Source organism: Talpa europaea (genome assembly GCF_964194135.1).
Source record: "Talpa europaea genome assembly, chromosome: 8".
NCBI lineage: Eukaryota > Metazoa > Chordata > Mammalia > Eulipotyphla > Talpidae > Talpa > Talpa europaea.
This window is the reverse complement of record NC_140075.1, coordinates 117,561,748-117,587,562: the sequence shown is the minus strand read 5'-3', so window position 1 is coordinate 117,587,562 and position 25,815 is coordinate 117,561,748. Positions and strand designations below refer to the sequence as shown.

At 55.1% G+C, this 25,815-nt stretch overlaps 1 protein-coding gene across 1 annotated transcript; it reads left to right on the top strand.

Annotated features, from left to right (window-relative positions):
• Positions 1 to 8,154: 8,154 nt before the first annotated feature.
• On the top strand, positions 8,155 to 12,925 carry BDKRB2 (bradykinin receptor B2; the record flags this gene model as incomplete). The annotated part of the gene is made up of 2 exons (XM_084240325.1): positions 8,155 to 8,222; positions 11,827 to 12,925. The coding sequence occupies 2 exons, from the start codon at positions 8,155 to 8,157 to the stop codon at positions 12,923 to 12,925; spliced, it is 1,167 nt and encodes a 388-aa protein (XP_084096451.1).
• Positions 12,926 to 25,815: the final 12,890 nt, after the last annotated feature.

Sequence of the window (25,815 nt, the reverse complement as noted above, 5' to 3'; positions counted from 1 at the left end):
TGTTGGTCAAAATATCGGAGATAAACTTTAGAACAGCAGGTGTATATTAGAAAGTATACATACTACATAGATAGACATTGCTTTCTACTCTACAAAGAATATATATTCCAAGGAATACTTATGTTCAAGGCCCTAAAGAAAGCCTCGTTGTAGTCCCCAGGACTTGGTCACAAGATCCTGGGAACAACTGAGCTGTAGGTGGCGTAACAGAGAAATCAGTGCTCTTCTGCCCCTGCTGCCCGCCACGTCGTCCCCCAGAAGGCAGTCTGGGTGCTGGGAGCGTGATAGAGCTGCTCTAGTGCTCTGGTGGTCTGAGGCTGAACGCTGCACTCCGGAGCTGTGTGACTTTCTGAGGCTCGCATCCTCTCTGACGTTCATTCACCCTGAAATTCCAGGGTGTCACACCCACTGTAGCCCTTCAGGGACATGGTTGTGCAAAGGTCGCCAGAATCACCCCGTATAACCTCTCCACCTCTGTAGGGTCAGGAAGGCACTGAGCAGGTTCTCTATGATGCCGCAGACGGGCAGGTAAAGGAGAGTCCTGGAGCCCTCGGTGGATTTCTCAGGTGTTTATTGAGCTTTACATGTAGTGTGGCAAACAGGTACATGGCAGGCAGGGGTGTCGGGGAGCCAGGAGGCTGGGAGGCCCCCAAGCCCCCAGCAAGTCTTCACTCTGGGCTTCTCTGGCTTATTTCGCCCCTTCTCTCTCCTGCCTCTCTCCTGCTTCTGCTGCTCTTGGTGCCTGTCTCAATACCCCCTCCATGGCCCACAGAAGTAAACAAGTGAGCTTACAACACTGTAACCACTGCAGGTGCCCCAGCAGGCAGGGCAATCCTAATGGTGGGAGGGCAGAAAAGCCTGAAAACCATTTACCCTACAACCTTCTAATGAGGAAATGAAGCCCAGATACATTATTCAAGGCATCTGTCCAAGGTCACACCTGAACAGATGTTTGCCACTGCTGCTCTGGCAAGTGTTTTGGGCAGGACCAAAAGGATTGTTGCCAGGAAGGATTGTTGTTTTTGTTTTTTTTTTAATTTATGCATACAAGAACTGGAGAAGGATTGTTTTTAACCTGCTACTGGCTCTGCCTGTGGGTTTATTGTGTCTTCCTCAGGCCTGTTTTGTAAACCCAGCTGGCTTAAGGTCACACAGGCACTTGCAGGCAGCCAGGGCAGCGCAGGGCACCCCACTCCCTGGGCTCCCCGGGACGGCCCAGGGGAAGAGTGTGGGAAACCTGACCTTCCTCCTGCACACCCAGGGCCTGACTGGACCAGAGGAAGTGCTTTTCTGGAAACCCTGCTCCCTCTGGATCTGCAGCTTTCCTGCCTTCTGCATTTGTGCTTTTACTCTCTGCAAGGATTTCTGTTTCCTCCCATCATAAATTATTTACATGCTCTTGATGAAAGCCCAGTACATCAGGAAACTGGAAAGAGGGCACCTTGTAATCATGCAAAGGCTGCGTTCGTCAGCTTTCCGTGTCTGCCCCTCCGCATCTTCATGTGGGGTGGGACGTCAGGTTTGGGCTTTTAAGCAGGTTTACGACCTTAGCTCTGTCTTCCCCATGGGATGGGGACAGCAGTGAGATGAAAATAAAAGCACATTGGGCCAAGGGCCTGGATTCCCGGACCTGGGTCCAAGGCTGAGCAACGCCTCTGACTGGCTGTGTGTGCTGGGAGAATACACACCATCTCCGGGCTTCTGTGTCCACCTCTGAAACATGAGGGGTCTGATGAGTGTCCAAGAACCCTTCCCACCCTAGTATTCTAGGATCCTGGAGGCTTAACCCTGGGCAGAGTTTCAGGGGTGGAAGGATTCTTCTGGTACAAGAATCCTATGCTTCAGTTAAGACAGCCCCTCAAATAATGTCCCCACGGGGGCCAGACCCATAGACCCCCCAGATGCCAGTCACCTCAGGTCTGGCCCGGACCCCTAAAATCCCTCTCCAAGATGAAACAGGCAAGGACTTCCTTCTCATTGCAAGCTGGCATTGTCTGCTGTGGTTTTAGATGTGTTCAGACCTTTCTGGGCCTCAGTTTCCCCCTCTGCAAAAGAGAGGGTGAAGGGATATGGGGCATTTTCTTTTTTATCAACATAAATCTTTTCTCCAATAAGATTGTTTGCAGAAAACTGAGACAGACAGAGAGGATGGAATCTTTGACATTTATGGAGCCTTTAAAGTATATGGAGGATTGTTCCAGAAGCTTTCCATTCAATAACCTCCTAAACCTCACGGCAACCCCAAAAAGTAGGTCCCATTTGACAGGTGAAGAAAATGAGTCCCTGAAGGGTTCAGCAGCCTATGGAGGTTATACAGGCATAGGTATCTGAGTTGAGATTCTGATCTCAGTGTGGATCACCGATCCTTATTCCAACTCCTTGGGGATACATCCAAGCAGGCAGCTGGTGTTCTTCCACACCCATGCACACATGCACACACACAGAGGTGCATGTACCTGTGCACACGTACACACAGCACTGCAGCAGTCCCCCACCCAAATCCAATCAAACTCTAAGCCAAAGGTAACCAGCGATAGGTGTCTATCCAGGCGGCCCCCCATTGCCAAGGCCTCCCCAGGGTCCAGGCCCAGGGATATGGCTTTCTCAGTCCTGTGCTGATGCCCCAGCACCCCCACAGCTGAGCACCAGGGCCTTCAGGCAGAGGGTGGCCCAAGCGAAGCCAGAGTTAGTGACATGGGACGGGGAGCTGTGGGGATCAGGAGCACGTCACTTGGCTGAGGCGCTGTGAGAATTACGACCGAAATAGGAATGGAGTAAAGGGACGGCTTCCCAAACCACAGTAAATGGGCACAATGCGTTTTAGAAGGTGTCGCCATGACAACCACAGAACAATATGGATATTTCCTGTAAAGCAACAGGGGATGAAAGGTTGTCTGCAATAGGACATAGGAAGATTTTTAAGATCTCTGAACGCTCCTCACGGTGCGGGAGTTTGTTTGGGGGGCAGGGGAAGTGTGGTGTTAGGATGTCAATGACATTCTCATTCACAGTAACAACAAAACCCAAGAAGCAAGACACCCTAACAGAGTAACCTAACCGTGACAAGCAGGAAAGAGTTAAGACTAAAAACTGCGGGGTGTCTGGGACCAGCCCAGTCTGGACAGTCCTGATCTACTGCAGAGAGCACTGCGGAGAGGAGCTCTGCTTGCAAGGTAGCCCCCGCCCACCCCCCAATCCCTACCCACCACCCCGCCTCATCTCCCCTGAAAATGTTTCCAAAACATTCCAGACCCATAAAGTGTCCAAATGCTGGAGGGGCTTGGACCTTCTGATTCAGCTCTCCGCAAGAGTTCCTGGATTGGAGGTTCCCAGAACCCCGTCCACCCCACACAGAGGGGCTCAGCCCTCCTCAGGGAAAAGGAGAAAGAGGGCCTTGGAAGCTTCTGGAGCCATGGACCCCTGCTAGTGGGGCTCCCACCTCCCCCAGCACCCCAGTGTTTACTGCAGCTGAAGTTTTACTTTGTGAGGCTCCACGCAGCCTCTCACGTGGTGACCCTGTAAATCGGGTCTTCAAAGGAAACAGCCTGAGGGTTGGTGTCCAGGGAAGGGCCCTGCCCTGGGGCCCAGGAGATGGTGTCCTGGAGCGTCTGGCTTGGCTCCAGCTTGCTGGGTGTTCTGAGAGCCTGGACTCATTTATGGAGCACATGGTTTTCTCTCTTTTCTTTTTTAAAGATTTATTTATTTATTTATACAAGCACTGGGTACAGTCAAGCGCAGGAGGGTGAGAGAATCCACCAGAGCCAGAGCGGGGAGCAGAGCAGGCAGAAGGACCTAAGTACACTGCTGAGGGGAGCAGCGGGCGGCAGGAGAGGTCTGCGCGCCATGTGGGACCCTCCTCCGGTGGCCGGGGAGCAGCCGGGGATCGAACTGGCGCTGTAGAGGCTGCAGGCAGCTTCGCAACCCAGCGCTCAACCGCTGCGCCACCGGGGAGGCCCAGGAGAACATGGTTTTCAAGAGGTTGGGACAGGATGTGCGAAACACCGCAGCAGGCATGGCAAGAGGAGGGAGGCAGGAGCCTTCCCTTGGAGGAGACACAGACACGGTCAGGGACAGTGCGGGTGTGTTCAGACTACATGAAATCATAGTGTGCTTGAAAGTTATATGTGACACTCTAGGGTCGTCTTTTTTTTTTGACATTTTTAAAGAACAGGTGTGTCAGGAAGGAGAAGACACTTGCATGACACAAGTGGGCTGTCTTGGAAAGCGAAGAGGTTTGTGAAAGGAGACGCAGGCTGGGGGGCTCTTGGGGCTCTTAGGGGTGCCAGAGTCACGCCCAGGACAACCACGCGCAGGCCTTCGTTACTGGGGCACTGGAAGGGAGGAGAGCGGCGACTGCTGGAAAGCAGCCCGATGGACTTGCTGGGCGCAGGGTGGCCTCCAGCCTCCCATGTGTCAAAGACCCGCTCTCTGGGGAGTGCAGGAAAGGAAATGCAGTGATACAAGTTAGGCCTGACGTGGGGCAGACAGAAGGACACACACACTTACAGCTGTCACTGAATTGGGGATGCAAGAGACAAAAGAGAACAGCCCCTGGGACCAAGTGCGGAACTCTGTGTCTCCGAGGGGCCCCCAGAACAGCCGGCAGGTGGTGTCCCTGAGTCACATACAGCTGCGCAGTGTCCAGTGCTGTGAGCGGCAGAGCAGACCATGTGGGAGACGCCCCTTGATCCCCGCCATGTGGCCAGAGTGTTGGGCCCTCTGGGGGCAGGAATCACTGCTTGCATTCCTGAGCACATTAAATCCTGCAGCCAAAGTGTGTTAATTCATCTGCTCCTACAGCAGGGCTGGGAGGCTGGGAGCTGGAGGTGCGGGGGGGGGGGGTGGAATTGGAGGGGTCTGTTCTATGCTAGCCCCACTTTAGAGTGGAGGAGAATGGGGCTGGGCCTCCCTGTCTGCAGGGCCGGTTTCCAGCCAGAGGCAGCCCTGGGGCTGTGCGTCCCAGGCCCACAGGCTCCAGCTCTGGCTCCTGTTTCAGAGTGGCCGCTTTGGAATATCACCCCCTTTTTTCACGCTGATGCTGCAGCAGCACGCGCCGCCTCTGACACTCTCGTGCTGTCTGCGCCGGAATTCTGTCCAAGAACACTCACTTTAGAAAGATCGCCCTTCGCTGAATCATGTAAATACTGGATCTCAGCGCCGTCAGGAGCAAATCCCACCCTGGTCTCAGAAGGAGCCTATTTTGGGCTCCCAGGATGATTGTCCGGCCTCATCACACCCCTCGTCACCTCCGGGGCAGAGTTTTGCCTTGTAGGGAGCCCGCCCTGGCAGCCCGCTCCTGTCCTGAGCTGTGTGGCTGTCTATTCGGGCCGGCAGGCTTGCCCAGAGCCAGGGTCACGTTCCGGAAGCCAAAGAACCTCGATTCCTTCATCACGGTCTTGGGGGCTGGCGTCTGAGCTCCTCTCTGGGTCTGTCATCTCCCCCTCAGCCCATATAGTGGGCCCAGGCCTGGTGGCCCCTGAATCCAGCCAGGCTTTCATAGTGTTCTATTCCATTCCATTATTTTTTACAGTGTGTGTGTGTGTGTGTGTGTGTGTGTGTGTGTGTGTGTGAGAGAGAGAGAGAGAGAGAGAGAGAGAGAGTAACGATGCTCATTTTTCATTTAAGTTAGTGGTGGGTCAGCTCATCTGCACCAAACCCCAGCAGGAGGGTCCATCTGCGAGGGGCTTAAGTGCCCCCCTCCTAACATAAACCACCACCCAGCTTTGAGCATGATGCCCAGGGACATAAAGGGACCCCAATATCACACACAGCGCCCCATGCCTGAGCGCCTCGCCACACTCCACTCCTCTGACACCCGGGTGCTTAAGCCCCAGGCTGTATTAGACCCCAGAGAACCACAACAGGGCATCTGTTTGCAGGGGCAGGCAGTGTGAGGGACACTGCCAGGTGTCTCAGAGCCGCAGCTGGGGGTCCCCCCCCTGAGCCCGAAAGGAGGTGGCCCTGACGACAATCACCTGGAAGTGAGGCCTGTGGAAAGCACCCTGGTAAGGGCTGTGGGGCCCTGAACCAGGATGGGCCAATCTCTGAGGCCCCAGGGGAGGGAGCTGGGAGCCACAGCCCCACCCTCAATCCCCTCCCTCCCTGGGCCTCCTGCTGGTGACCCCACTGGTCAAGCCCCACGGGGAAGCCAGATGGCAGGAAAGCCTGGTGCAGCACCAGCCGCCAGCCAAGGCCCCACCCAGGGCAGGCCTGCAAATCAGATGCAGAGGAGCAATTCCCATCACGCTCAGACTCCTCAGTTCTCTTAGGACCTGTTCTTTGGACACTTCAAGAGAGAAAATCTGCTACTTTGTTCTGAAATTAACAGAGGACAATGTTTACAGCATTGTCAGGCAGTTAGGTTCCAGCTGGCAGACTGGGCCAGGTCCAGGGACACCTAGGCAGGTGCGCCCACAGGAGGGCTGCTGCTGGACCATGGCCAGACACCCCTCAGGTCAGGAGGCCCTGGATGGCTGACAATGTCCAGATGGGAATTCAGGCCGGCTAAGCTCCCTCATCGGACAACCCAGCAAGAGAAGGAGCCCAGGGACCGGGGGTTGAGGGGAGCTGTCATCACTTGTCCCCACTGTGTCCCGGCAGGTGAGAGGTGTGCAGTGATTGTTGAAGTTAGAATGATTCCAACATGTGTGACCACATTGAATGATCTTTCCGTGAGCAGCGAGGGCCCCTCTGAAAGACAGTCTTCTGGGCCTATCCTCATTCCCCCCAACGCCCTCCTTGAAGGACGACAGGACTTGGCTGCTCATGGACTCCCAGTGCTCTTGGGGTTCTTGAACTTTTCCCAGCTGTCAACTGATTACCTGCCATTTAGTTTCCTATTTGTCCGCTCGGCTTTTTCTTTTTCTACTGTAGTCAAGTTTCCAGAATCATCCACTGCCTTATGTCCGCCTCCTGCAACTGGGTTAGGAGAGGGGGCTTCTGCAAACCCAGAGCCAAGCGCCCTTGAGCTGAAAGGTGGAAAACTAGGGGAGGCAGGTTCACACGTGTATACACGTGGATGCACACATACACTTTGCACACACTTCCTAGGCGGGAGCGGGAGGTTACGTGGGATCCTGGAAAGAGCTTGAGGTCTGACACCAGAGGGGGTTTAGTCCCACCTCCAGGTCTTGCCAGCAGTGACGGTGCTCAGACATGTCACCATCTCTCTGCACCTGGCTTTGTGCTCTGCAAGGCCAGTGTGCAGCTGGTGCCCCTCCCTGGACAGGGAGGAAGAAGCTGCGGGGGGAAAGCATTGACCCTCACAGTGGGTTAGAATTACTCTTCTGTACTGGTCTCCCTCATGCTCTCTGGAGACCTAGTGTCCAGTTTACTTCTGTCACATCAGAGCGAGCCTGACTCGAGCCCCGATGCCTCCCCTCGCTGGAGCCACCAACTCCTTTTATCCCCACCTGAAGCACCTCAAAGTTAACAGGTTCAAGTCTCAACACATGATGACCCTGTCTCTCCAGTCAGCCCTCCCCTTGGTAGCAGAGGGCATCACCTGGGTGCGGGCATTCTTGACACCCTTCTCAGCCTCATCCCTAACCCCTCCATGTCCAATCTTGCCCCAAATGGGCTCGCAAACACCGCGGAATGCATCATCTTCACCTCCGCATTCCGTGCCCGGGCTAACAGGCAGTGCCCACTAAACGGTCTCTGTGTATTCACTCTGCTCGCCCCCACATCCCAACACAATCTTGTCTCCCATGCACCTGCTGGTGTAACATACCTTCACCAAGCTTCTTCCTGCCTCAGGGCATTTGCACCTGCTGCTCCTCCACCCAGATATCCCTGCCATCCCTCACCCTGTTCATCACAGTACCCATCCACTCGCCTCCTGCCCCAGGCTGCTCTCGGACCCCTGTTGTATATTGTAATTCATTTCATTTCATGGCACTTATGTCCGTTTGCAATCATTAGAAATCACTTGAGTCAGGTCCAGCTTCTCCACTGGACTGTGGTCCTGTTCTCACCACGACAGCCCTGACCCCGTAGGCAGTAGGTGCTTAATAAATATCCGTCAGGCAAAGGTCTCCATTCGCCTCCCCTGGTGGGGAGCACATGTGCACGTGTGTTCTGTGGAAACTACCCCACCCCATCTAACCATCTTTTCTCATTTGATCAGCCAGGCGGGGCACCCCTCACGTCCAAATGTTCTCCTGGAACCCCATGTTCCTGTCTGTTATTGACGAGCCCACACCCACCATGGCCTCCGTCAGGTAAGTCTGACCGATTCCTCTGTTGTCTGGGGGGCAGACAACCTGTGAGTTCTCGGGAGAGCAGAGCATGACCCTCATCTTCCCGACAACAGCTGGGGCAGTAGCGATGTCAAACCCAAAGCAAAGCCTCTCAAGGGCTGTGAGGCCAGGGTTCTACCCCACAAGCCTGTCAGGAGTGGAGGGAAAGACCCTCAGGGAGAGGGGTGAGGGGGGGTGCAGAAGGACACAGACTAGGGGTCACTGCAAGATGCATGAGCCTTCTTGGACGTGAGGAGAGTGAGGCTTTGAGGCCAGCCCCAGAGTCAGAGGGAGGCGACACATGGCAGCGGCTGCAGGATATGCTGAGGGGAGGGTGTGGGGAGCCGGCCTCGAGTGGAAGCAGAGGAAGGAGAGGGTCGGCCAGGCTGGGGAGCAATGTCAGCAGGACAAAGCAGGAGGACCTAGCCTGGCCTCTCAGTCCTGTGGCAGAGGCGGCCATGTGGGACTTCGGACATCAGCTGAAATTCTCACCACTGTGAACTTTACCGAAGTTTGGTAAAAGAGAAATGTACTGAAAAGCTTGTTCAGAGCCAAAGGGAGGTCCTGGCTCGGAGAGACTGGACCCGCGTTCAAGGGTTAGGCCGTGGTTACAGGCTCAGAAAGGATGCTCAACTTAACAAAGGAGAGCAGACATTTAGGTGATTGCCAACACGTTGGGTTTGTTGACGAGGCTGGTTTCTGATGAACTTAGAGAACTGGTAAAGGAGAAACTGTCCTGACTTCAAGTCCTCCCTTGATCTGACGGCACAGACAAGGCAGAGCTGCCTGTGTCCAGGAGTCATGGGGACCAAGGATCATTTGAATCTCTTCTCACACTGGTGCCCCTGTGGGCATGAGGGTGCAGCCAGGCTGCTGTCATCTGTCTTCTTCCTGCGACTTGCAAATGCAGCTTGGTCCTGGACCTTTGTGGAGATCACCCCAGGGTTCTTCGAGGTGAACAAGAGTCATTCTGCTGACTCTGACCTCTGGGGGCAGCCTTGGCACGGCAGACACTTTCCAGCAGTGCAAAAGGGAGAGTTCCTTTTCCTGGCCCTCAGGACAACCAGCCAGGTTGTCAGTAGAGGCCCCCCAATTATGCATCTCCCTGACCTGCTTCTCAGTGCCCGCTGCGGGTCAGGTGCCGCCCTGCTGGCTGGGGAATGTCTTGCTGGGAAATGACCGTGGTGTTCAGGTGCTGTGGCTAGATCTCTGAGAGCTGGGCAACAGGTGACAGCCCCCCTCCCCAAACCGGGCACTGAAGAGATAGAAAAGGAAATGGAGCCAAAGGCTGGACCAAGAGAGGTCTGACCTTCAGAGGGCTCCCTGCAGAGAAGCCCACCAGCATCCACGGGTCAGAAATGTAGTGGGGATGGATTTGCAATGTCTGTGTGTGTGTGTGTGTGTGTGTGTGTGTGTGTGTTAGCTGGAAAACTCAAAAGTGGGAGGATCAAAATTAACAAAGGCTTACCTGAGGGCAGAAGGTCCACTGCCAAGGTACTAGGTCATTCCTCTCCACAAGGTTGCATGAGTATCCTCACAACATGGCAGCTGCCCCTCCCTCCTAACCCCTCCCACAGTCACAACCCCCCACCACCTCTCTCCCTGGGTGAGTGGGCGCAATGCCCTCAGGCCCTAGGCAGGTCATTCACGGCTGTCACTGCCTCCGTGGGTGGGAAGCAAGTCACTGAGCCCCGTCACACTCACTGGAAGAGGAATCAATCTCTGCTTGTGAAGTGAGGAACAGCAAGGAAGTTTTGGAAATATGAAAGAGTTGTTGGACATACTGAAACAAAGATCCATCATACGGATCTTTCCAGAGCACATGTCCCATCCCTTCACGCCCTCCTTAAAGCCCTCAGGGCAAAACCTCACCTGTGAGCACCTGTGAAGACCATCACACTCCCTTATTCAGCCTCATCTCTTGCAACTTTCCACTTCCCCATTCAAGCCCTAGTTCACCTTCCAGAACATGCCAGCAGCTTCCCTCCTCGGCACCTCTGCTCAAGCTGTCCCCTCTGCCTGGTCTTCCCTCCTTCCTTCCAGCCCTGTTGATACCGTCCTCATCCTTCCAGACCCATCTCCAAAGTCACCTCCATCCTCCTCTGTCCCCCATTCTGCATGCAGAGCCCCCCTTCCTCAGCCCCTCCTCACACACAGGGCTGTGTCGTCACAGCTGGGCAGGGGCAGGGAGGGGGTCGTACCCTCTGTCTCCCCACAGCCAGGATGGGGCTCAGCACAGAGCTCAGAAGCTGCCACAAGTGAGTGCGTGTGCGTGAGGAGAGCGTTAATCACAAGCCCTCCATCTGGCGCCTCCGGGCCCATGAGCAAGGGGCTTTTTCTGGGAATTTCCCAGACAACCAGGAGCTTCTTTCCCATCTTTCCTTGCTCAACTCCCCCCACCCCCCTCAGACTGCTCAACAAGTAACCCCCCAGGACCAGCCTTTCTACCTCGGCCTTTTCTCACCCGCCCTCAGCTCTAGGAAAATCCCCAATTAGTCCTAGTATCTAGGGTCGTACTTCAACTTTTCCAGGAGTCTTCATCCCCACGCTTTGATTTGAACCTCACAACAGTCATGCCGGGTGGGCCAGGAAGACAGTAACACTCTAGTCCAAAGAAAACCACCTGGATGCTCAGAGAGGCCCGTAATTTGCCCAAGACCACACAGCTGGGTTTGCAAGCCAGTCTATGCCTTCCCAGCCCATGCTCTTTGCTGAAGGGAGAGGCGAGTTAGCCTTGCCCGTGGCCCTTCTCGAAGGTGGACAGCCCCGTGGTCTGAGTCTCGCCCGGAGTGAAGTGGAGCCAGGGGAGTGTAACGAGGTGGCCACACGGGAGCAAGGGCCTGCAGACGGGGCGCTGCAGCCAGACCTGGGCTGTTTCGCTCAGCTCACAAAAGCAGACAATTATCTGTGTGACCCATCCAAGCGCTCAGGGCTTTTTGTACATTGCGTCCCATCCCCAACACCCCCCTGACTACTACATTCTGTCAGTCCCATTTTACAAGGTAGGTGACTGAGATCCACAGAAGCTAATTAACTCACGCAAGGTCACACAGCTCAGGAATGCGCCGGGAGTTGAGCCTGGGAGGACTGCCTGGCACCAGCGCCCCTGCCTCCTCTATCACGCACCCCCGATCCCCCCAGTTTTGCTGAAGGACGTCCAGGGTCTGGGCAGCTGGGCGTGTCTCGGCGCAGGCTGGCATCTCCCCATGGGCATAATAGCATTTTTGTCTTCTAATAAACTACTCATCCACGGCCAGGCTGTGAGAAGCTCAAGATGACCAGCTCCCTGGGAGGAGGAGCCGTGTGATAAGGAAGGAATGTGCTGCGTCTCCTCCCCTGCTGGAAGCTTCCAGGAGGCCCGGGGTCCACGGCTCAGGGTTGTTCATGCTGGTGATGGACAGTGGCCAAGGACACCTCCCAGAAGCCGGACCTGAGCCTCTGAACTTGAACCCGAGTTCCCTCCCTGCCTCACCTCCCGGAAGCAGCCTCGACAGATGGGCGGCCTCACCCCCCTCTCTTCCTGCATTCATGTTTCTCCTTCTCTGTGACCTTGAGGTGTAACAGCCTCTTTTCCACTTTCTTTCAGCAGCGACATGCTCAACGCCACCTCCTCAGCCCTCGCACCTGCTCTCAACGTGAGCTCCTCGTGCCTCCCCTTGGAGTGGGGCGTCTGGCTTAATACCATGCAGGCCCCCTTCCTCTGGGTCCTCTTTATCCTGGCAGCGCTCGAGAACATCTTCGTCCTCAGCGTCTTCTGCCTGCACAAAAGCAGCTGCACCGTGGCAGAGATCTACCTGGGCAACCTGGCGGTGGCGGACCTGATGCTGGCCTGTGGGCTGCCCTTCTGGGCCATCACCATCGCCAACAACTTCGACTGGCTCTTCGGGGAGGTCATGTGCCGCGTGGTGAACACAGTGGTGTACATGAACCTCTACAGCAGCATCTGCTTCCTGATCCTGGTGAGCATTGACCGCTACCTGGCCCTGGTGAAGACCATGTCCATGGGCCGGATGCGCGGGGTCCGCTGTGCCAAGCTCTACAGCCTGGTGATCTGGGGGTGCACGCTGCTCCTGAGCTCGCCCATGCTGGTCTTCAGGACCATGAAGGAGTACAGAGAAGAGGGCTACAACGTCACTGCCTGCATGATCATCTACCCATCCAGAACGTGGGAGGTGTTCACCAACATGCTCCTGAACTTTGTGGGCTTCCTGCTGCCCCTGGTCATCATCACCTTCTGCACGGTGCAGATCATGCAGGTGCTGCGCAACAACGAGATGCAGAAGTTCAAGGAGATCCAGACGGAGAGGAAGGCCACGGTGCTGGTCCTGGCCGTGCTGCTGCTCTTCATCATCTGCTGGCTGCCCTTCCAGATCAGCACCTTCCTGGACACGCTGCTGCGCCTGCGTGTCCTCTCCGGCTGCTGGGATGAGAAGATCATTGACGTGTTCACGCAGATATCAACCTATGTGGCCTACAGCAACAGCTGCCTCAACCCACTGGTGTACGTGATCGTGGGCAAGCGCTTCCGTAAGAAGTCGCGGGAGGTGTTCTGCAGACTGTGCCTGAGGGGGGGCTGTGAGTCCAGACCCAGCCAGCTGGAGAGCTCCATGGGCACGCTGCGGACCTCCATCTCGGTGGACCGCCAGATGCAGAAGTTGCCGGAGTGGGTGGGGAGCAGCCAGTGAGCAGAGGCAGCACGGCTGCTATCCATGCACATGAGGGTCCGTGGACTGTCTTCAGGTGCCCGAGGGGCAGCTTGGAAGGCGCCCCACCAGTGACTCCGGACAATGAGCCTGCGTCTCTGGTAAAACACAGGAGCATCTGCCCGGCCCAAGTGGCAGTGAGCATAGCTGTGAGGATGGGGCCCCCCAGGCCCAGCCCAAGTCTCCCCACTACATTATCACTGCTTCACTATTCCTGTTAGCTGCCACCCCTGGGCCAGGCTGCTCCCGCCAGGCATGGAGGGGCCCCAGGAACAGGGACAGAGGTGACTGAGCTGCCCTCCCTGCATCCCACCCTTCACAGCACACAGCCCTGGTGGAGAACAGTCGCCCTGGTTTGGAGCCGTAGCTGAGGGCGAAGGCAGCGTTGGCTGCGTTTTGCCTGCAGTTTCTTTAATGCACTTGACTAGGCCTCTGGAGGAGGATTTTTTACCTATGAGGGTTGAACTCTGAGGGATCCCTGGTAAGAACTCAAAGACCAGGATTCCGTGTCTCCCTTCGCCAACGCACAAGGAGATCTGTGCCAAAGAGAAACCCAATAAGCACGAACTCAGCACCTGCTGCTGATGCAGCATTCAGCTCCGTGGACCAGAGGAAGGGGCAAGTGCGGTCTCTGTCTTAAAGGAACTTGCAAATCCCGTGAGGATGACGGAGACCTGGCTTCCACCTGCGGGCCCTGGCGTTGGGCAGACCAGTGAGGAGGAGCCCAGTTCCCGGCTCAGCCAACAACTAGTTGCCACGGCCTCAGTCTCCTCCTCTGTAACATGAGGGTTTTGTGAGGATTAACAGAGATAACAGGCCTGGAATTACTTTGAAAAGTGAAAGGTGCTATTTAAATGTGAGCTGGTTTTATGCACCCAGAACACAAATCAGTTTATTACACGGGAAAAGGAGGGCTAACAAGAGCCCTAGAAGGAGAAGGTGTAAAGCCCCTCCCTGTGTGACTCGTAGTAGGTGCTCAATAAAGTTAGCTCCCTTCCACCCTCCCTCCCCATAACCCTGGCATTTAGGGGGCAGGCCCTCGCTTCAGTGTTTGATTTGTGATGAGGCAGAGTCTTCTGCTCCCACGTGCACAGGGAATCCCAATGCCCAGGCGGCAGGCAGGAGTAGTCCATGTCTGCTCACCACATCCCTGTCTCAGCTCCCAGGCCGCACTCCCCTATGTAGCCAGGGGTTAAAGAGAGGGGGCATTAAGCACCCCATCCCTGTCCCCTGCAGCTGCCAGGCTGTGAGGCCAGGTTCCCAGCTGAGCTGCCTGAGCTGGGAACATAAAACCACGAGAAAACCCTGAGGACAACACCCCACATGATGGGCAGGTGGGGTGCTGAACAGAGACGGGAGAATTACCCCAAGAGGCCTCTCAGTTCTTCATTTGTCCATAGAACCAACTCCAAAGGGGCCGGGATACTGCTGCCCTTGGAAGGGGTGTAGGGCGAGGCAGACTGCCGTCCCACGAGCGGGCAGGAGGAAGCTTGGACCAGCGTCCTCAGCCAGAGACTGGAGACAGCCCGGCCCCCAGCCCTGACTCCTGCCAGAAGAATTTGTTTCTTCCTTTTCTACACGACTTAATTATCCGGTCCTGTGACCAGCACCGCGCCAAGCCCCACGGGAGATGGGGGAACACAGCGCCAGGCCCCAGCGTCAAGAATTACACTCGAGGCAGGCACCCGGGGCCACACCCAAGGTGTCCAGGGGCTGCAGGGACAGTGGAGTGGGCAGCGCGCAGGCAGCTCTGGCTCACCCGATGAAGGAGCATCTATTCGCCAGCTACCTCTAGAGAGGAGAGGACCAGGAGGGGCGGGGTTCATGAGCCCATAAATCCTGGCCGGTCCAGCTCCAGATTTTAAAACAAAAGGAGCCAAAAAGATTCCCTCCCCACCCAACCCTCTTCACCCCCAACACCCACCCGCCTCCCAGTTAACACGTGTGGCTGGAGAAGGAAACCCGTGCAATGAGCAGTATGAAGTCGTGCACCCTTTGTGAAGGAGGAAGGAGGCCTGGAGAGCTCGGAGCTCCTGAGCGGCAGAGCCTGGGCTCCTGATGGTCATCCAGGGCTCTTGTGGTCTGAGGACAGTCGGTCGGTCAGCGGGAGGCGAGCCGCCCTGTGGCTTGTGTGATGCGCTGTGAACATCTGTCCTGGGAGAGGCCGGAAGCGCTGACTGTGTAAAGGGGAAGTGTGTCTGCACGAGTGGCGTAAACGTGTGTTTTTCTGTGCAGCATAATAAATGTATGAAGAGTGTTTGCATAATTTTTTCATTTGTTACAACTCCCCCAAACCCTGAGATTTGTCAGGGACACTGCCTCGGTCACTTGGAAACCTGGGGGGTGAGGGGTAAAGGCGGGAGGAAGCTTCCATTGGTTTCCACGCAAGCTGCTTTAGGGCTTCTGTGCTGTAGAGCGGTGGGGCGCAGGCTGATGTGACTTGCATTCTTTCATGTACAATGGAGTATACTTATTATATTCTACTCAACGCATATACTTACTAACATGTACTAAATGCACATTCTAAAATATACTCAAGTAGAAATTGAGAATATTAATAGGATTTGACCATCCCTCTCCCTGCCCCACAGTGTCCTACCTTGGTAACTCATCACCCAGCTCCCCCCCAGGGCCCATGAGGCCCCATGAGACCCTAGAATCATAGGATGGCATGGTTTGATCATTCATGAATGCACATATGTTCACCCCGCCTCCTCTTCAAATCAGGCGTTTCCGCTACACTATCCAGATCAAGCAGCCGCCCGGCCACTGCTTCCCTGCTCCTAGCGAGGAGGGACTCGGTGACCCTGGCTTTCCCTCATTCCTACTTCATGAAATGTCACTTGCGTTCTGAGCCTCCGTCCACGGCACCCTGACCCACGCCAGAAACCTGGGGCTCCTCTTTACAGAAAGCCCCCTCCATCCCATGCCCTTGTGGGTCAGCGCGTCTCAGACCCCACCGGCCGCGTGCTTCCTGGCCCTCTCTGCTTCTTTCCAGGCCCACCTCGTCTCTTATCGACTTTCCCATGTCTGACGCCAATCTTATCCTCCCAATCTTATTCTCCACACTGCAGCCACGGATGTCTTTTAAGACTCTGAAAGCATCACAAGGAGGCTGTGAATGTGAACAGAGGCGTGTAGGGTTCAAGGTTTTGGCGTCAGGCAGACTTGGATTCCAGTTCTGGCCTGGCTTGAGCTCTTACTTGCTGTGTGGTCTGAGTCTATATTTCCTCATCTGTAAACTGTGGTGATAGTGTTACCTACCCCAGGGGATGGTTCACAGGATTAATGTGTGAAAGTGTTCAGCACAGCCTGGTGCAGAGCTGGCACCATGCATGTGTGTTTCCGTGGTGGCGATGATGGTGGGAAGAGAGGGGATGTGCTGGTGGTGACGGGGATAGGGAGGCTAATGTGGGCAGGGGGATGGTGACGGTCATGAGGATGGTGGTGATGAGCATGGTGGTGATGATGATGGTGATGAGGATGGTGGTGATGAGGATGGTGATGGGATGGTGATGTGGAGGAGGATGAAGATCGTGATGATGAGGCTGATAAAGATGGCAGCACAGGAGAGGCTGGCATGGCCCAGCAGGGAGTCCTTCGGTAGACCCGCCCCCCTCAGCACAAAGCTCCGCAAATGTAACACGGCTCCCCAGACCTGCCCTGATCTGGCCTTGTCTCTCCCCCTCCAGCCGTATGGGACCCCAGGACCTGCAGACCCAACAGGTATCCTGGGCTCCCTCCAGAGCCCACACTGCCTGCCCACCCCCAGCCTACAGCCCCCACCAACAGTTCTGAGCTTGCAGAAAGTTTCCCGCCAGCGCCCAAGGGCACTCACTCACCGAGGACCTGGGTCACATATATGAGCTTGACTCAAGGGAAGCCGCTCGCTGGAATCTGAGCAGGGAGCTCAGCAGGTGGAAACGGCTGAGCGAAGCTCCTCTGGCTCCCCAGCCCAGCCGGGCAGCGCAAGCAGACCCTCAGCTCGGACCCTCCTTGTCTGCCACAAGTGGTGTGATGGGGAGAAGCCCAGCGGAGTGTCTGGTGCTCTGGTCCAGCTCCCGAGTCTGCCCCTGGCAGTCTGGTGAGGCCGCCTGGGACCCGGCAGGAGCACGCGCTGGCGACCACGGCCACTAGGGCTGGGCTGTGGGCTTCTGAGCACCCCCCAACATCTCCATTTGTAGGCCCGCATTCAGCGTGCCCGCTGCCCTTTGTGACCCAGTCCCTGGGCCCATGGCGGAGCCTCACGAGGCACAGCCCTGGAGAGAGGGGATCAGGGAGGTGCCAGAGGTCATGGTTTGGCCAGAGCCGGCTGAAAATGGGATGGTGGTTTGTGGTTTTCTGGCTCCGGTCCAAGGGGCCCCATTCAGGCCACCCGGGTCGGTAGGTGCTTGCATGTCGCCAGTGCACACTGTGGAAACAGAGGGAAGTGCTTGCTAAGGCTGCTGTGTTCTTGGGGGCGGGGGTGCTCCAGAAGCCCACCTTCTCCCCTGCTTCTCGCACCTGAACAGGGGTGCAGATTGCATCATAAAAAGAGCCCGCAAGCTGTCTCCTCGCATGAAGAGCTTCGGAGCCTGGGCTTGGCTATTTCCACCCCGTCAACAGGCTTTGCATCTGCTCAGCCGTGAGCATGTGTCTCTTGCAGCGTGACCTCCCCAGAGCCTTACCTTGAGATTGGTTGTTTTTTTTTTTAATGTTATTTTTATATTCCCCATACAATTGCAACCCCCTTATTTTGTTTTTATAGCCACTTTGTTAAGCTGTTGTTTGCCTGCCATTCAGTTTCCCCACCCCTGAGATTTTCAGTAAATCCCCAAGGTTGTGCAAGCACCCCTGTTCCTTGGCCAGACCCATTCATCACCCCAAAATGAAACCACCACCCATGAGCAGATGCCTCCCATTCCTCCCGCCCACAGCTCTGTGGTCTGGTCTTCTTGCTGTCCCAAGGTTTGCCTCTCTGGGTGCTTCATTTAGGAGGCATCATACAGTGTGCCTTTGTGTCTGGCTTCTCACCGCTAGCTGGCACGGAGACGTGATACTTCATCACGGGAGAGAGCTCCGGAGGCCAGGCCTGGAGCCTCCACCAAGCCGCTCACCCTGGGATCCTGGCCCACAGGGCCTGCTCCTCCCTCCTCTCCACCCCACCCCCAGCCTCCCCGGCTTTGACCAAAGTGTCCTCATCTGTACCACGAGCAGTTGATACAGTGAGCATGCCTGCGTCACCCTGGGCTCCGAAAAGGGAGCTGTGAAAATTACAAAGGGCAGCAGCAGGGGACAGGGCTGCCTGGACTTGGAACCAGGCAGTGGCCATACCCCAGCCCTGTCACTTCCTGGCTGTGGGATTGTGGGCACGGTCAGTTGCATTCTCTGCATTTCTGTTTCTTCACCTCGTGGGTTGAATAGTGCTCCCTGTCCTCCCCCCAAAAAAAATCCACATCTAATGGAACCCCTGAATGTAACTTAGTTTGGGGATAAGGCCTTTGCTGAAGTCACCGAGTTCCTGTGGCCATGCTGGGTTAGGCTGGGCTGCAGATCCAGTGACTGGGGCTCACGGACACACTGACACAGACAGAGGCCATGAGCAGATGGACAGATGCTGCTCAAGCCCAGCATGGCCAAGAATTGCCTGAAACCCCCAGAAGCTGGGGTGGAGAACAGAACACTCGCCCTTGGGGCCTTAGCTGAACCCAACCCCCCCACCCCAACACCAGAGTCTGGGCTTCCAGCCTCAGGCGGGGCACGAGGCGTGTCTGCTGTTTTGAGCCCCACTTTGGCAGCCTGGGTGATGGGCACAGGTGCCATCAGTTTGGGGTGATGAAGCAATGGAAGGGTCACTCTTTGCCCAGGTCTCCTTGGGACTGGAGATGCTGGCTATTCCTGAGAATAGAATAACCCATATAACAGAATTTTACAGATTTTTTCAAGAGGAGACTGAGGCCTTTCCCAAGGCCATGCAACACAGTCAAGGTCAGCCCAGGCCTCCAGAGTGTTGGCATTACAGGACTGACAGTGTTGGGTGGCCAGCAAGCTGACCCAGCACCAGGCTGCCCGGCTTTTCTCTTCCTTCCCCAGACTCCAGAGCCAGGCTGGTCAAGTCCCAGACCAGGCTGGGTCACCGGCCCTGCCGCTGGCTCTGGATGGCCCGGTCACAAGCCATGGGGGCGGGAGGGGGTACCGACTACCTGGAGATAGGCTGGGAGGCACGTGAGCCTCCTCTGGACACTCTGCGGGCTGAGTCGCCCTGCATAGCCCACTGCTTCCTCTCTTGGTCCCGGCCAGGCCAGAGCACAGCCACGCAGCCTCATGGCAATGTCACCACAGGCTTGTGCAAGAGGCGAGCAACACCACTAGTGACGTGATGGCACTAGCTCGTGTGACCTCCGAACTCTGAGAAGGGGCCCCCTCACAGGCCAAGAAACCGAGGCTCCAGGAGGAGAATCCTACGTGGTCCTCTCTTGTCTGTCTCTTGTCACCAATTCACAGCCCCCACCAAGGCTGGGACAGTCAAGGGTGACCCCAAGTCTTCTCTGCATTGTGTAGAGTCTTAGGATTCACAGAAGCTGCTCCAACCATGGGACCATGTGCTGAAGGCTGAAGACAGCGCTCACAGCACCCATTCTGTGAACTACTGATTTCCAAGGAAAACTCATTTTATTCCAAGCCCCCATTTTTTGCTGGATCCACTTGGCATCTAGACTGATTGCAGATGATGTAAGAGGTTTTTCAAATGGGCCTGTTCTGCCAAGTCACAAAGGAAAACATCATAAAACTGTATCAACACCCATGATTTGCCTTATCCTGTGAACACCCACGTCACGCAATCTTGACCATTTCCACACATTTATCTGATCTTCACACAAACCCAAAAGGGAAAAGGGAGAGTTGCTGGATGAAGGGAGTGAGCACCAGAGCCCCCCAGGCCCCAGCTCTCTTGCAGGGAGTCCTGCAGGTGGCTGGCCCCCTCTTTGTACCTGTTGTCAGACAACTCCTGGCTCTACACAGAAATGGTTTAGTTCTCATTCTGCACCAAGCAGGAGCCTTTGGGGCACCCACACACCACGCCTGCATACTGGATACTCACAGAAAGAATGAGTACATGGGCTTCCTGACTCCCAGGCCAGGTGAGGCTTCCACTAAATCATTTGTGCACACATATGTCTATAACACACATGCTGGTCCTTCTCCTGCAGCTCTTTTCTCAGCTTGCCTGCCTTCCAAACTCTTACTCATGCCTCAAAACCCAGCTCAAATATCCATCCCTCAACCATCAGCTCTTTCTATATTTTGCCTTTAGCAGATTTAAATTTTTCACTCTTCATACTGGGACAGAGCCTGGCCTTTCATCATCACCCCACCTGCTACACACACAGTTGCTGGATGTCTGTCTGTCCTGCCCCTTGGTCAGACCAAGGGGCAGAGGAGGGAGCCATCAAGCTCTGTCTCCCCACCCCCATGGCCCACACAGGACCCGGCACCCACAAGGGGTTGTGTTGACATAAACTACTGATGTTATTACGTACAAACACAGAGGGTTCTGAATTCATTCAGTGAATATTTATTAAGCACCTGCTCCTTGGGAGTCCTGTTGGGGGGATGGGGCTAAACCCCTTGCCTGTGCCACATTCCAGCAGGGGCGCGAGGGAGGAAACAAGGACCACAGCGCCTGTCCCGAGATAGACAAATGCACGCAGCTGACATCTATGAGAACATGGAGGGGCAGCCGAGGAGGGGAACTTATTGCAGGGCAGGGCTCGCTGATGGGGGGGGACTTGTGGGGCTAGACTCCTGAGGGAGCAAGGTAGTAGTTCTCTGTGGGGAAACATGCTCCAGGCAGAGGGAAAGGCTGGTGCAAAGGCCCTGAGGTGGGCGAGGACATGTGTAGACAGGAGGAGGAGGCCACCGCAGCTAACCGGTAAGCCCCATGGAGGCGGTGAGCAGGACACGGGGGTCTGGCAGCCACTGTCTAGTCTCAGCGTCCCCTTTTCCTGGGATAGCACCTTGGGGGCTGCAAGCAGAGCACTGGTGTGGGCTCTGGGACTCAGAGGAGCAGGGCTGCCTGTCCCTGCCATGGTCCTTCCTCTGGGTGCTGTCCCGGGAGGCTTCCTGGCTGGGCCTGCGAGCTGGCCCTGACTGTGTCAGCTCCTGGGGTTCTCCCACCGCCCAGGTGAGAACCTGCAGCTCCTAACCCGGACCAGCTTGGGGACAGGGAGTTTATGTGGATTTGTAACAGCTTTCCTGGTCTGTGGACACCCTGGTCCAGCCTCTCCGGCCCAGCGGCCAGCACCCAGAGCCCCAGGCTTCAAGGCCGACAGCAGGTCATCTGCTGAAGCAGGGTGGCGGCTGGGGCTGCCCGGGCCTGGGACACACCTCCCGTCTGCAGGGCCCTGGCCTTTGTGCCATCGACTGGAGGGTTTTACTCTTATCCCCCTTGACCCCTCACTCACCCCGGCCGTTCCCACCCCTTTGGAGGCACGCTGCACGCTCTTCTGCGGCGGCTTTGGTCACACCTGGCTGCATATATTTGCTTCCTTGCTTGCTCTGCCCACCAGAGTGAGACCAGCCCAGGGCACGCTGAGCCGCCTCTGGCTCCCCGGCCCCCAGCCCACACCTGCCTGTACCCCCAGGCCTGCGGGGATGAACACTCAGCCCTGTGCTCCCGGAGGCCCCGAGGGCTAAGCGGGCCCCAGAGGGGTGGACGTCAGGCAGGAGTGGGGTGGGCAGGGATTTCCAGCAAGCACCCTTGGGAAGACAGGATGCATGAGGAGCCCCCAGCACCCCTGCAGCCGGCACCGGAAACCCTGGCGTGGGCGGCTTTGCGCGTTACAGCAGGACCTTGGGGGAGTCTGTGAATGTGAAGGGGTTGGGCTGCTGTTCTACGAAGTGACCAGTCAAGTGCTTCTGGAACATGAATTTAGCAGCTGGAGAGACTGAAAGACAAAAATCAGCAAGCAGGGAACTGGTTGTAATTCTTTGTCGTAGACTTGGGTTTATGCCTCCCGCCGTCTCTGCTGCTGTCCTCCCTGCCCCCCTCACCCCCGCAGGTGCTCAGGTGCCCCAGACGCTTTCACCAGATGCAGCTCATGCCAGGCTGAGGCTTCACCAGGGACAGGGAGGGGATGACGAACCAACTCTAGCAGGAAGGGCTAACCAGCCTCCGGAGCCCGTGCACCTGCCTCCTCCCTGTGTCCCCCATTACAGGAGCCAGCTGTCCCTTCACAGACTTGGGGCTCCCCAATCTGGCCCTCAGCCCCCCAAATTTAGACGCCCCCTCCCCACTGCCTAGAAGCAGCAAAAGACTCTCCTCTCTAGGGCCAGTCCTGTTTCCCCTCCTGCAGGAGAGACGACGAAAGGTGCATTTTCTGCAAAGAACTTCCATTCCGCTCACAGGCTGGGGCCCCGTGGTCTGGGCCAGGCTGACACAGAGTCATTCCCCGAAGAACAGCTTACTCAGGCCTCACCGGGGCGTGCAGGACACATGGCCCTCACATGCACGGCTGCTGCTCTGCATAGTCTGTCCTCCCCGTGGGGTGAGACCAGGCGCAGACCTGACTGTGCCTCCAGCAGAACTGGCCTCATGCCCCACCCTCCCCAGGAAGCCCGAGTAGGGGCGGCAAAGTGTCTACCCAGGGCAGACGCTGCTCAGAGTCCAGTCCAGCTCACACTGAAGGGAGAAAAGGCCCTTTCTGAAAGGGGGTCTGCCTGGGGGGAACCCCAGCTACCTTGCTAATTAGGAAGAACTGAGATTGGAGCCTTGCTCTGGACCCCAAAAGAACTCAGCTAACTTCTGGGTGACTAAGAAGTCCTAGTTCTCTCCTGTCCACAGCGAAAAGCCCAGCCCCCTCCCTAAAATGCACATCTGCTTCTAAGCCTTTGAATCCTTAGAGTGTTCTTTCCCTGCCCCTCCTACCAGCGCCCCCACCCCAGCTTCCAGTTTTGAGATACCCAGCAACAGGAGAGAGCTCCTGGGAAATGGGCAGAGGAGGCTGTCCCCACTGAGTCTGCAGAAGAGAAGGGACATGGGTTCTCAAGACACAGGGACAGTTTCTGCTCCCAGGTGACCGAGAGGCGCAAATGAAGTGTCCAAGAGGCAGGCTGAGGGCCAGCCATTGGGGTCACCTTCCCAGAGCCCAGAAGCCCAGCCCTGCATTTAGGGGGAAGCTTGATTTTAGGAGCCAAGATAGAAGGTGGGAAGGAATCACAGCCTGACTCTTAAAACCAGACTCTCCTCACTGACTGAATCCTGGCTCCGAGGAGTCTGTCCGGCCATCTGCAGGCTTCATTCCCAGTCGGGCTTCGGAGCTGGCAGGGAGGATTAGGAAAAAGCGCCTCTGCTCTTACTCAGCTCTGGACTTTGCATGTTTCAAATTTTCCCCCTTTCCCATGATTAATGGGGTCCCACGCATGGGTTCTTGGCGCTGTCTTCTTCCCAGCCCCAATTCGAACATTCCAGTCCACTCTCACGAAGGCGGCATGCAGAGCCCAGGGAGCTGGGCAAGGTGGTCACTCAAGGTCCCGGAGGCTGGTGGGCACCAGTGAGCACGAGAGATGCTGAGGGCCGCGCCGGCCGAAGAACGGTTTCTGGGTGGGCTTGAGGGCCCCAGCTGCCCAGAGGTGAAGGGAGAGAGGGCAGCTTGCTGACTCACCTCTTGCCAGTCCCAAATTTTGCAAAGCAGTTTTCCTTTCCAAGCCCGGCTCACTTCTTCCTGAAAGACTCACTTTTTGGGTCGTCCCTTGGATGACATCACCAGAGCAGGGATTTATGTAATTTAAGACCACTCGGTGCTTTCCAGAGCACAAGTCAGCTCCACTCCCAGAGCACCCGCTGAGTGTCTGGCTCCTTCAATTTCTATGTAAGTGACCAGCTTCCTTTTTTCTCTTATGAAAGTTAATATCGGCGGAGATCCCTGATTCTTAGAAGAAAACAAGCATCTTTTTGCACCTCTGATTTGGCAGATTTTTCGGCTTTCTGTAAGTATATCATTTTAAATAATTCTCTTTTTTTTAAAGATTTATTTATTTATTTTTACAAGAACCGGGATACAGGCCAGATGCGTGGGAGGGTGAGAGGATTCACCAGAGACAGAGCGGGGAACAGAACAGGCAGACAGATGAAACACACTGCTGAGGGGAGCAGCGGACGAGACAGGAGAGGTCTGCTGCACCATGTGGGACCCTCGCCGGCCGGCTGGGATCAAAATGGTGCTGCAGAGGCTGCAGACAGCTTCACAGTGCTGCGCTCAACCGCCTCCACCACCAGGGGAGGCCCCCATTTTAAATAATTCTCAATCTAGTTAAGGAGTATATATTCCATGTCCACTTTGGATTTTAGTTGCTTTTCTAGAAAAGGAGGAGGAAGAGTGTTTGGAAGACCTGTGAGGGTGCCAGTTACGATCCCTTCCAAGGCCAGTGAGACATGTGGGGACTGACCTGGAGCTCTGTGGGGCTCTGTTAGACCCACAAATTCTGACTGAGAAGCACACAATGATACAAAAATGCACAGAATTCAGAAAATAGCACAGAAATCACAGAACTGTCATCTGGAGTAGACTTACCCAGGGTCTCTTCTGAGTTTTTCAAATGGGATCAAATACTACTAATAAGCTCAATAGCTGCTGTTTATTGAGCACCTACTATGTGCGAGGCAAATATCAGAGCTAAAAGTAAAATTACCAGTGAATGAATATTTCTCCTTTCTGGTCAATTTTTTTCACAATTACTCTGGAACTTTTTTTTTGGAAGGGTAAATGCACTGCTTTCCCTTCCCCCCACTCTCCCTGTGTCCCTTGCTCCTCCCCCTCCCTCTCAACCTCAGAGCCCTCAAGATATTTGGTGAAAGTGTTTTAGATGAATTGTCTGGTCGATGTATGTCCACTCTTTGTTTTTATCACTCCCACTTACTTTGCTGTACATAATCCTTTCAAATTCCCTCCATTTTGTTGAAAATGGATGCATTTCATCCTTTCTTGTAGCCACACGATTTTCCATGATATGTGTGTACCACATCTGTGTGCTTTGCCCATTGGAGATTTCGCCTGCTTCATTTCCTAGCTCCTGTGAATGATGTTGCTGCGAGCATTGAAGAACATACGGGAATTTTTTCATTGATGGTTTCATATTGTCTGAATAGATGCCCCAAAAGTGGGATTGCTGGGTCATAGAGTCTTTCCATTTTTAGTTTTCTAAGGTGAATCCAGATGGCTTTCCATAATGGTCGGCCCCACCAGCATTCCCACAGACAGTGCGATGGGCCTCTTTCCCTCCGCATCCACTCAGCTCCTGTTGGGGTCTTTTTGGTTTGGGCTGTTCTCACTGGTGTGAAAACAGTAGCTCGTAACTGTTTTAATCTGCGTGTCTCATGCAGGAGTGATGGGGAACATTTTTTCTTGTTTTTGTGGCTTCTGGGTATCATTTTAGTGAATTGTCTATTTATATCTGCTGCCCATGTAACTGGGCTACTTGTTTTTTAGTTATTGGATTTTATGAGTTTTTAATGTATCTTGGATATTAATCCCTCATCAGTTACATATTGTGTAAATATTTTTTCCAATTCAGTAGGGCATCTTGCGTTTTCTCTTGTTGTATAGAAGCCTGTTAAATTGAGGCCATCCCAATTGTTTATTCTTGTCTTTAATTCCCTTGTCATAGGGGTTCAATCACCAAAAATATCTTTCTTGCTGATATTGTGGTATCATCAATGTTTTTTTTTTTTCCTTGTATTCTATGTTGTAGGCCATATCTTCATCTTTTATCCGTTTGGAATTTATTTTTGTGTATGGTATTAGTGAGAAATCCAACTTCATTTTTAATGTGTGGCTTTCCTATTTCCCAGCACCATTTTTAAAGAGACTGTCTTTTCCCTATTTCATGGTCAC